Genomic DNA, 12,684 nt, shown 5'->3' on the forward strand with positions numbered 1-12,684 from the left:
TCCCATTTAATTGGGGGGTATTCCAGCACACATGGCTGCGCTGAAACTTTGATAGATGCCAGTATACGGAACACTGTTCCTGTTGAGGCTGACTAAGTAGAGCATGGGCTCCCGTGTTTAATATGTCACATTAAACATCAAGGTGCTCAAATATACAGAATGCCGTTCACCAATCCATTTTTTTTTTAAATTTTGTGACACACCGTTTTGCTTAGGTAAGTGAAAGGTATTTGAAAAAATGGTCAGCATATGGCTGGAACCTGAGGGAAACAAGACTAATAATGCTTGGACGGCCACCACCGTGGCACAGTTTAACATTCAAATATGCCTATTTGAAGCAACATGTATTGAACAACGGCTTTGCCCATTGCAGATAAAGTCAATGTGAATGGGGCAATAGGGAGAAAGAGCACTCTTATTGCATGAAGACAGAGAAAAAGAGGCAAACACACAAACAAAACGAAGCACGCAAGTGTGTTTTTCGGTCGCGGTCCCTCACACAAGCACTTGTCCTTGAGCTTACCTTCACCACAGTTTTTTTTTTTTGTTTCACACCACACTACAGCCACTATTGGCTCCAGGCTAAATTACTCAACCCTTAGCCTCAACGACAGGAACCCTTCACTATACACATTTTTTTTTTGCTCGTGCTCTTCGCTTGCATTGCAGTTGAAAAAAAAAAGTGCCGTGAATGGCCTCCAGGACGGCCTCACTACGTTGTTTAGGCAGCCTCGATTTGGTCTCTGATAGCTTTGAGTCGTGCGAATTTTTGGACGTTGCATGTGCCGTCGAAGTCATCCATCTCAACGTTGTACGCTGCAATGCCGGAGTAGTTCTTGGGCAGTATTTCAAGTCTTGAATTAGCCTGCATGGAACGGCACGTGGTTGAAATGATTGGGAGAGAAATATGCCTATTTGGCGAATTCTCGCTGAATAATCAATACTAGCTGAAAATACGGCCGGTTCCTAACGCGATCCTACTCTGATCGCAGCGTTGCGGAGCGTGGTCTAGGCTAGTGCCAGAGAAGGCATGAAAAAGGTTCAAGTTTAAGCAGCTTATCATTGCAATATATGAGACCAGAAGGAGAAAAGCGTTGGCACTTTCCAGATTTCAACAAATTTACCAGATGATATAATGGGGCACTCGCCGTGGTAGGTACCGTGAGAGGAAGTTGGAGTAACCACGGGACCCGAAATTGTGTCAGGTCTCACAACTGGGCTAGTAGGTTTGCATTCACCATGAGTAAAGCAGCGCAGAAGGGATAAGGACAAATATGGTAGTAGTCTATCCGTGGCTTTTCGCGCGACTTTTCACATTATGGACGTGAACTCGATTTGGGCAGCAGTCTCCTGCCTAAGGAGAGAGCTAGTGCCTCTGAATGTTCTGAGACGGATATTGGGTCCTCGGATAGAACCAGGAGAACGCATTCCGAACGCTCAAATTCGTCCTGTGAAATGTAACGCGCTTGACGAGCGCGCTACTGGGGCTCGAAATAGACGAACGAAATCGACGTTTGTCATGTGGCAGTTAACAGACATGCATGCTCGTGTTAGTTGGTTGTACATAAAGGGCGTTAAGGCTTAAAGGTGCTCTAAATTATTTCCGTTCCGTTTCACAAATGTGCTTTCTACGATGGGTGACGCAGTTTTAGGGCCTGCGGCCACATCACTTGCCTGTCAAACGGCATCTCGAAAACCAGCAATGCTCCCCACTTGTTATGATTTGGACCGAGTAACCACACATAATTTGGATGAAGGAAAGAGAAGTAATTATTTGGGATTATATGTTTTTTTGACCGTTACAAAAGTGCGAACCCTCACCCTTCAAGATGACGTTCACGCATTTAACGATGAATCATCATGCCGTATGAAACTGAATTGCTTTCGTAATAGCAGGAGACTGCCCAGTTCCAAAAGAAATAGAACAAGGTTGCCCGCCAATCCATCTGGCACTGGCTGCTCGAATCTGACGTGGAAAGTAGATTTATTTGCGCGGAATATTTTTTTTATAACAGTATATGGTTATCGAGCCCCTTCGGCCACATATGCGACATGGCTCTGCCAATAGACCCTTACTCAGGATGTGTTCAATATATGGGGTTTTACGTGCCAAAACCACTTTCTGATTATGAGGCATGCCGTAGTGGGGGACTCCGGAAATTTTGACCACCTGGGGTTCTTTAACGTGCACCTAAATCTAAGTACACGGGTGTTTTTCGCATTTCGCCCCCATCGAAATGCGGCCGCCGTGGCCGGGATACGATCCCGCGACCTCGTGCTCAGCAGCCTAACACCATAGCCACTGAGCAACCACGGCGGGTACAGGATGTGTTGCCAACACATCCTTACTGAGGGTCTGATTGCTGAGGTTCACCGCACGATGCTCGCATCGGCGGGCACGTCAATTGAACCTGAACAATTTAAGCAAATTGAAATAGATGCATGTTACAGGGCTCCAGGAGCAGAACAGTGGCGCGAAAATAGGCGAAAGGAAGCAGTGATTCTGCATGGCTTTCGTGTTCCTAAAGTTTATTCAGCTGCTTTATCATTCTTAATCTAAACTCGCAGCACTTATGCTTTAATTAACCATAAACTTTCACATAGCGTCCTGAAGTGTCACACTTGTGGGGCGGGCACTGCGCGATCCACAATTCTAAGGCGTGGAAGCAGCGTTGGGAATTTCACGAAAAGGCACCAGGATGATTCGGCTGCTTGAATATTTTTGGTTCTGAGCACGAGGGTCACCGGTTCGATACCCGCAAGCGGCCGCGCATGATTTAAGGCGTGAGAGCTAGGGTTGTGTGAAAGTTCAGCAGATTGTATGTTTTTTTTCTCTGAGTGGGCAGGATATGACGACGTAACTACGATATGCGTGAAATTTAATCTTGCAATGTGGTGACGTGTTGGCAGAAGGCTAGAAAATCGAGCCTAGAAATGTTAGAAAAGGTCCTGTGATGTCTGTGACACACAGCAATATGCGCCTTTCCTCAATATCAAGTTAGTATTGTTAATATAATTCTTGAGAAAAGCTTCCTATATATAGATGAGTTTGAAGCCGTAACGCGTAATAAGGCTTTGTATTATAGCAGCTCCTTTTATTCAGGAATCACCGCAAGAGCTTCTGCCACGTCTGTGTTTGCTGAGGGGCATTGCAGTCGATAAGGTTCCAGTTTTCCATTTTACCGAAACGATGAAAGGCATAAAAAATGCGAAATATTGACCAAAAGTTTTTCAGTGACTGATGCTTTAAGGTTATTATCCTTAGGCCTTGAGCTTAATACCTGAAGCCTTAATAGCTGGGGATTTAAGGTAAAGTCACGACGAACTACAATTTTCTAAGCACATGTGAAACGCAGAAATAGCACACCAAACAAGAGCTGCTAAATTAAATATCATGTATCCTACCGGCTCTATGAATGAAAATCTTGATTAAGTTCTGCACCATTTATAAAAGAACTGGTGAAACTTGGTAACTTTATTAAATATTTACAAATGCACAGTACAACAAAACCTGCTACCTCAGTTATATAACTGAATCTGTTAGATATTCTTAAGCGATCATCATATGGTATATTAGTTTGTTCACAGATTAATGGGAATTGATACAAGACGCTTACACAAAGATTTTCAATATATCCTGCTATGATATAACTGGAATACTTGAAAGCAAAGTATAATATATCTGTTTTCTCTGCTTTAAAAGTCTCAATGACTGAACCTTACGAAATTCAGATTTCTTTATATTGCTGGGTGCGACGGTTTCAAACATGGCGTTGCAGTTTTCTCAAATTTTGTTATTTTTATACATGAATAAATGGAAACTGCTGGGTGAGAATAAAGATCTGCTGTTATGTTTAAAATATTCCTTTAAATTCAGCGAACATCGTAAAACTCGGCGCAGTGGATTCCGAAAAGCACTATTTTTCCCTGACAACGCATCTAAATAAGTGTTCTTGCCGTGAAGCGCCCCAGAGGGGTCCTAAAGCTCCTTTCGGCCTCGGCGAAAAAATAAAGGCCGCCCATAGCGTTCGCGGCACCAAACATCTAAACCAAATTTGGGTGTCGTGTGCGGCCCACGGAGCTAGCAAGCGGAGCACGAAGCTACCCTTTTCCGGATCACTGTCTTTTCAACATAAGCCTTCTCCTCCTTTTTTTTCAGGCTACCTCTTGTTACTCTAGGCTCACAGGCAATACAATGTTCAATAGAATCACACGCAACGCAAATATTCCCTTTGGTGGCTGCTATTGGCCATAGGATGACATCAATCACGAAGGGCGCTTGGACCAGTGCACTTCTTTGTAATTTTAATGCGTATATTTGTTGACGGAGTTTAAGAAAGAGGCTTAAGAGAAAAGAAATCAATGGGAAATTTTCGGTGGGAATTGCGCACTTCCGAATGTTCGACTATCGTACTATCGGTGACTCTCATCTACTAAACATCGGTCGCGCCTGGCTTCGTGGGAATGAAACTTCCGCCGCAATGCTTATCAGTGACGTAGCCGCACGTCACATTGATTTCTGTTTGCTTTGAAAGCTCAACTAGTCTAGAACCACGCGAAACATGATGTCGGACCAGACGTAGGCTTGCCAGTGCGCTCTCATTCTTGGCCGCTCCTGGCTAGACGTCTTGGCAGACTTCGCTTCTTGTCGAGTTATTGCGGAAGTTGCGAAAATTGGACGCCACTATTAACCTTTCGTTCAGCTGGCACAGGACAAAGCTGGTCCGCACCACATGATTCGACCAGACTGGGGCACAGGAGCCCGCTGTTGAGCGTTGTCGTGCACAGAGTTAGCTATAACAGTTGCATGTAGTTGCGTCTGCATCCTAGCATAAGTACCACGGCCGCCGCGTGGGGTCGCGACGAGTGCCCTAGTTGACTCGGTGCGGCTCGTTGAGGACAACGGCGTGTTCTAACTGATATCTGCGGGTGACGCGACTCGAGGCCCGAGCGCCAGCATTGACGAAAGGGTCGTCTACCATGTAGGTGTTGCCATCATGGCCGAGGCTCCTTACGTTGGGAGTCCTTTCGACGCGACTCCGTAGTGCGGCATTCATTCCTAAGCCGATGTACAGTCGCGTGCAAATGTTTAGGGTCAAAACGTGCGGCAATTTTTGTGTGTGTATTTTCTTTAATTTTTTGCCTCCTGGGCATTCGGGCTGAACTCTAGAGCGCAGGCCTACGTGCACGTGTTCGACTTATACAAAGTATTAGAAAAATCCAGGCCGCTGAGCTGGCTTAGAAGATGTTTAATTTCTTGCGGATACCGTTGTCTCCAAACTATTTCTCGTGACTGTACGCGATGGCGGCATACTAGTACGAGCGAACACGAAGATGAAATTTGTTCGACCATTGGAAATTATGTTAATAACTTATGTTATTGGTTTATGTTATTGATTTAGCTTATTGATCGTATTACAGATAAGTGGGAAAGGAAATGCGCTACTCATGTCACTCGGTGCGAGAACAGCCGCGGGTAGCTATTTCGTACATAGTTGCACAGCAAAGGGACGAGACAACCTGAACCCAATCGCAAGCTTATGTGGTCGCACCTGAGCTTGGCGTGTTGCAGTCGGCAACATGGGAAGTAGTGGCGTATGTGCGAACATCGAAAATCAAATTGGAACAACACGCCATGGTGACATTCCGTACGCGTGGCGTTGTTGGGAACACCACGCTTTGCCCTAGCCTTCGCAGTCGAAATCATTTGAGAAAGAGCGGGAACACCGCAAGGGGTTCAAAGACGATCTTTGATTGCCTACAACTAAGCTTTTGCCGAATGCAATGAAGTACTTTTCTGGCTGCAAAAATATATCTGAAATAGTATCTTTTACCGTAAAACGTAATTCTCAAATTCGATAAAGAATGGTCCAGGACCCTTGATTGGATTACTGTGATGAACACCAGTGTCTCAGAACGGAACCAAAAAAAGAGAAACAAAACGATACTTTTGAGTGGAACAAAAACGTAAGAGAAACGTGACATATCATTTTGTTCCGGAGTGAGACAAATATTTTTTATCCGTTTCCGGTTCGCGGCGAAAGTCGGCAATCGGAAACAACCAAAGCTAATCAAAGTTAGCAATAGCGCGTATCTCAGGTAGGGATAGTGCGAGTAAGAGCCGGTCGAACGCTCTATTCAGCTGAGTCGCTCGGTGCATTACGAGATTGGCATCGCACTGAAGCCCGGGGCTTGCGCGCTGAAGAGCTTATGGTGTCGTTTTCTGCGGCTTCAATGCTTTGTTACGTAAGTTTTATTGTTTGTTTAAGCTCGTAAAAGTCCCTATTATTGAAACAGCGGCCTTGCATTTTGGCAAGTACACTCGATGACGCGCAGCTTTTGAGGAGATGCTCAGTGCCGTCACTCAAGGCACTGAGCGTGATCTTAGAATTCATAATTGACACATTGAGAAAACTACGAGGGTGAGTCATGAGACATCTGCCACTGTTTTTTAGCAGCCAATACAAAGTACATAAAGGTAACTCCAAATATACCTATTGGTTTACGTACTTTACACTATTTTTCCATGTAGTCCCCGCACCGCTTCAGACATGTGTCCCATGCCAGCCGTAAACTTGAGGTGCCCCTGTCGTCAGTCAGCGATGCACGCGGCCTCCTCGAAGGCTCATCGTCATGCAAGTCTTCACGGGTTTTTGCGAACTGACAACACCACCACCTCACGCTTCCGACAGTGAGACACCTTTCCCCATATATGGGCTGTATTCGCCTGCGGATTTCGATGGGCGTTAGTTCCTTGCTCCACGGAAAATGAATCACACTTTGTTGCTTCTACGCCGCGGACGCGTGAAGCACAACCGCCATCTTCGACAACTCCTGCCTAAGGCCTGGTAAGAAGGCTGGCAGTACTTGTAAAGTAAATAAATAAATAAATAAATAAACTGGCAGCAGCGCCGTGCCGCAGAGCTGCCGGACGATAAGAACGAACCGGTCCAAGAAAGGCCCAATGCTGAGAATGGATATGGTGACTTTGCATTTAGAGCTCCAATTTGGCTAAAGATGAAGGGGGGTGGGGAAGACTTTTTAAATCGCCCTATGTGCAACACTGAGCATCCTTGCTTCGAACATTTTTGCATGCGAACCAAAATCGTTATGAAGCATTAGGGATACGTTTTTTTTTCGTTCAGGAGTAGAACCGGAACGGCACATTTAATTTCAGTGCAACGAAAGTGAAACCTGAACGAAAAACTTTTCGTTCAGACACCCTGACGAGCACTCTCCCTAGCTAGACAGGACTCAAGCGGAAATACGGAACAGGTCGTTGCAAGCTAATGGCGAGACTCTTGTCGTTGCGTTCTTGACACGCCGCGGTTACTTGAGGACTGTGCCGGTTCTGGTGTTGAGCATGCCGTTGCGAGTTCCATTACCAGAAAATTCGCACTCATTCTGAATAGAATTTCTGAAAAAGTCTGTTTCAACTGGAAATGCATTTCTTGACATCGATAGAAACTTATTGAGGACCCTTTTAGCTTGACGGATATTGGGTCATTGGTACAGTACCGAGCGTTATTAGAAGACAACGATGGTACATGGGCATTCACCTTTTTCTTTATCTGCTTGGTGTCGTCAAGAAAGACCAGGGTATTTTTGCCCCAAGCTTGTACTGTTGCACCCACTTTGTCAAAGTCGCCACCCGTGCGTAGTGCACACTCTCCAGCTTCGCACTTGCATACCTGAAAATGCAAGCAAGACAAAATTATATCGACTGAAATACAGGCGACCTCCGAGTAATGGAAGATTTGGTCACTATAGGGGACGTGAGTTCCCGATTAACAGCTGGAGGCGGGAGCTAATGTCTTCTGGTACTTACTGACACTGCAGCACGGTTCGTTGCTCAACCACATCGCAAGGCTGGCACCGTCCGCTTGCAGGGCGCATTGACAAAGTCATCCCCCACGTGTGCTGATCATCGCAAGGGAAACCGGAGGGCTTCAACATGGTTATACATGTTAAAAAATAGCAGGCTTTAAGTGCACTAATGGCTGCCTCTAACCCACTTGAACAGTCATGTAGTGATGGCCCTTTCGACATGAACTGTGCGCATCAAGTAATGCGACCGCATAGATAATGTCATTTGCTCTGAAGCAGTTTGTTGGCACCAACGGACGTGTTCCTCTGCATAATACGGCCCCTAGTGGCGAAGATTGCACTTCATGGTCAAATTCGGCCCGCTATTCTTTTTACTCCCACGATAAAAAGTAGGAGCCTACCACCGGGGTGTATATGAGAAAAACTGACGCTGCATGGGGGCCATGACGTTTTCAGGGTCCCGTGACCGCTCTCTGCTGCTTGCAGTATAGGAGATCAGGTGGCGTGCTCGTAAGCACCGGTAGATCTCGGAGGTCGTGTTTAAACACAGCAGCTTTCTCCAGCATCCACTTCTGCCGCTTCATAGGACGAGTAGTACTGCTAAGGGCCGGCACAGTATGCAGCCGCAGTGGTCATGCGCTGGAGGGCCAACCTGAATAAATGAACTTACTTCCCTGCCACACATTCCCTCGGCACACACACACTAAGTTTAAGAAGCGAATGTTGGTGCATCAACTTTGCCGCGTCAATATTGGAAGCTGTTACTGCGTGATATTGCTGCCTGATTTTACTGCTTGATATTCTTAGAATACTTGGGCTGAAAATACACCACGTCTAATGTTCGGGAACACTTATTATACCATTCATTTTACTTTTCACTCTTACGTATTTCTTAACAAATATTCTCTACGTTACTGTAAAGGTGTTTCTCTTGTACCAATGTGTACTGAAAAGGAAAGATGCATGCAGGAATTTTAGTTGCTTGATCCTGTTCGACCCGTGTTCCATTTATGTTGTCTCCATCTTTCAATCCTTTTATTATGCTATGCACATAAGGGCTCCGGAGTGCCTAAATGAAATGCTCTCACTTTTTTACGAGTAAGCCTGCATCGTAATGATGGAAATGAGAAAAGTTTGAAGACGAACCACATCATCAAGTGCTGTAGTGATTGCAAACTTTTCCTTTCCCTTCTTGAGTTTCTATCCTCCACATTCACGAAAATCGTTGCAAACTGATCCTTATTTCTCTGCGATCCATAGACAATAGAATAGGTACATATAGCTGGTATAAGTATCAGGATGTGGCACTCACCGAAGGGTAGTCCAGAACGACACTTTTTATAGCGACGCCAAATCTTTCATCTTTGGTCCAATAACCGCGTGCGAACAGACCCAACGAGAGCATCAGATAATGACCTCCCATGGTGAAGGATTCCAGGGAACTCAGATGGCCGGCCACATGCGCCTGTAGGCACAGTGTGAAGATACAATCACCGAGCGATGCACATTGAAGTATTGGTCTCATGCGAACTAGTAATTTTGCACTCCTTTGGCCATCCTGATATTTACAAAACCCACATCGAGTTGGAGCTTTCTAGAAGGAATACTTCGGAGGCCTAAAAGACATAATTCCATTGCATAAAATTGATACAATAGATCGTTATTATTAACAAAGTGGATTAGCGAACGATTTACAGTGCTGATTTGTCATAGCAATTTCAATGCCTAAACTGAAAAATCGCTAACAAGGACTCGTATGGAATTATTAAATTTCAGTTATTCAATGCATGCTTATGCCATACAATATGTGCACACAACTGGCAGCGTTTATTTGCTTTCTGTTTCTTTTTCTTTAGTGAAGGTTCTCTTTTTATTAGTTCAAAGGACAAATATGTGTGGTTCTTAAGATTACGTTCGTCGAGTAGTCCAAATTTTAAGAGTCACAGAGGCCTTCGAGGTCAGCAAGGAAAAGACGGGGAGAGAAATACCAATAAACTTATATTGAAACAGAAGAATAGCGAGCTACTCGAACGTAAGGCGTTAGGTACAGGAGAGCAATGCGCAGCGTCGCTACACAACGTTCGTTCGGGCATTGCACGCTGGGGATTCGGCGTTCTATGAAACCAACGTGACGACGTCACTCGATGAACTGACCCAGCAGAAACGGCAGGTAGGCATCTGCTGGGAAGCAGGAGCGGAAAGCCTGTGGCTTCCAGGTTACACTGAGCGTTGTCGCGCGACCGGGTCTCACAAATAGGTGGCATTTCGAACGTCGGCGTCCGACCATGCCAAAACATCTTCGCTGCTCTTTTCAGCGGCATCTCCACTAGACGATTCCGCAGCTCGACAGCATGTTCATATGTGTTACTTGTTATCCGGTCAAGTGCGTATCCTTTTCTGAATGCGTTAAACATAGTGATAGAATGTCGCACATGGCGGCAATATAACAACTCGAAGAGAGAGAGTCCTAATTTGACGTGGAGCATCCAGATATGCGAACAGGAGATGAGTAAGATATATCTGTCACGGCGCATTGGCTGCTATTACCATACATTTAACAGAACATTCGTTTCTGCACCCCACTGAAACGATGTACGAGGCCATTGTACAGACTAAAAACAAAGAGAGTTCCGGAAACTCCCTTTGGTGAGGTACCTTCTAGTCCAAAATTTCACTCCCTTTTCGAGAATAGATCGACTCCTTTTGAGAGAGAGTAGAATAACTCCGTCGACAGCGTTTTAAACCTCCTCCGCAAGGGAGTGCCAGTACTCCTCCGTAGAGTGCTAATACTTTCCCCGTAAGGGTAATAGCACGCACACAGGCAAAGCGGTTCCACTCCTCCACACCAAGTGTTCCTACTCCCCATACGGAGTGCTTGCACTCCTCCTTTCAGAGGAATTGCCTTCCTTCAGAACAGAGTGCTAGTATTCCTCCCAATATTGTGAAAGTGCTCACGATGTATAGCCATGGTCAGTTTAGAAGGGATTCGCGATACTCACATATGGGGAATATTTCATTTCTTCATAAGCAGCTCGTTCACTTATGCTTGGTGAACCGGATGTAATCTGCAGTCGCCGAGTTACTAATGTGAAACATCTTTTTCTGTTAAAACGTCAAAACCTTTATTGCTCAGTCACAAGGCAAACCGAATAAAAAGTTCATAAACATAATGGCCACATCAAATCATATTACAATGATGCCCATAAACTTTACAAGAGATCTTGTATTCATGAGTATATGCTCTAAAGTTTCATCCGTATCTGTGGAGAAATAACCTTTATTTGCAATTGGCTGTGTCTTTTCAATAATAAAGTATACAATGGGAAGTTAAACAAAGAACTCAAAAATATTAACACTAGGATCGAGGAGAATTATGCGCCAATTTACTGAGGAGCAAGCGCATTTCTAGCACAAACGCATGTACGTATATGGCGGTGGTGAACTAATGAGGTGAACACCAACCTTTGCTCGCACTTATGCGTGCATAATATTTCCCTCTATAACCCGAGCCATTTCATACTTTTGTACTGGCGACACAACTTCTCCACCACACTTTAGCAAAGCTTCACACGCTGCCAACAATGACCGCTCAGTGGCGCCACTTGTTCAGAGGTGCAACTGAGCGAGCGGCACAGGCACTGACCGGTTCGTTCTTGCGCTTTTTCTGGAACATTTTATCATGTGCAAAGGCGCTCGAATGATTCTTAGGAGCTTGAAGAACGTTGCCGAACTCCTGTTATATAGAGCAGTGTCGTTCCGCGGAAGGATGGAACGGGTGAATTGGTCGGGGAAAAAACAGCCGCTCTGTTTCCACGACCGCCGCGTCGGAGCGGGGGACTTCTATGTCGTTGTATTGTGAGAACAAAGTCACGTGACTTGCATGCCTACAACTCCACCCCCAGCGACACGGCTGCTGGCACAATACAGCTGTTGCAGTAAGGCGAATGTCGCTCTATTGTAACCTCTCCTAAATCCATCTCCCAAACAAACAAGCACCCAAACAAGCACACGATACTAGCGACCGTAGCCTCCTCATCTGCAGTGGCGCCCCTAGAGGCAGCTTCTGTTCCTGTCCGTGACCAGTAGAAAAGTATCGTCTCTGCAATAGCAGCGACGACACTTTGGCTGGTTTTTGGAAAGCGTACGCAGACTCACCAGCGTGACCATGCCGTCCTTACTGACGAATGCGTTGTCGGGGTTAGGCGCGATGGTGTGGAGCTGGTCTTGGTTGGATGACTTCTCGCTGTGAACTTGGAGGATAAGCATCGTGATTTCTGGGAAATCGCTGTCGGAAAAGAACAATTATAACTGCATTTTCCTTGCGTGCATTTACGGGTTCATCCTGTCCGTCTTTCGACTGTTTGGCGCTGTTGAATCATCTAGCAAACGCCAACCATTGTGCGAATTGGGCAATATAAAAGAGCATCGTTATACCGAAAGTAGAATGAAGTCAGAAGTCAAATTCGATACCCCTGTACTTGGAAAAGCAGCGCTCGTTCAAGGCTATATTCACGGGTAAGGACAAAGCTGTTTTTATTGCTTTTCAACAATGGTGAGGCGTTCTTTACCAGCAACCGGCATGGATTTTCAGTTTTCCACGGATTTCCGCATAAATGATTCGCTCATGTAATTACTGGGTTACGTTTAGTCGGACCTGGGAATGCCGTTTTACTGCCACCGTAGTTAGGGCATATAAAGAAATCGCGTCGGCTGTATTTAATCAAGCTTGCGTGCGTCCGGTTAACTCAGCAGGTTGCGGCGATATCTCGGCTGGACTCCCCGCAAATGACGTGCAGACGCTTGCACTGAGTGTGAACTTTAGAAGTGTGAAGCTGGCATTTCGATTAAAGGAACACC

The 12,684-nt window shown here is 45.5% G+C and overlaps 1 protein-coding gene across 1 annotated transcript in view; it reads right to left on the reverse strand.

Annotated features, from left to right (window-relative positions):
• Positions 1-385: 385 nt before the first annotated feature.
• LOC139047832 (uncharacterized) overlaps positions 386-12,684 on the reverse strand; it is a 71,748-nt gene continuing 59,449 nt past the window's right edge. The window contains exons 11-14 of the mRNA XM_070521967.1: positions 11,983-12,112; positions 9,140-9,292; positions 7,560-7,691; positions 386-865 (exon numbers count right to left, since the gene is read on the reverse strand). Coding sequence (XP_070378068.1) covers positions 722-865; positions 7,560-7,691; positions 9,140-9,292; positions 11,983-12,112 — 559 coding nt within the window. The 3' untranslated portion in view covers positions 386-721. The remainder of the gene's footprint in view (positions 866-7,559; positions 7,692-9,139; positions 9,293-11,982; positions 12,113-12,684) is intronic.

The sequence above is a fragment of the Dermacentor albipictus genome, chromosome 7 (assembly GCF_038994185.2).
Source record: "Dermacentor albipictus isolate Rhodes 1998 colony chromosome 7, USDA_Dalb.pri_finalv2, whole genome shotgun sequence".
NCBI classification, from domain to species: Eukaryota; Metazoa; Arthropoda; class Arachnida; order Ixodida; family Ixodidae; genus Dermacentor; species Dermacentor albipictus.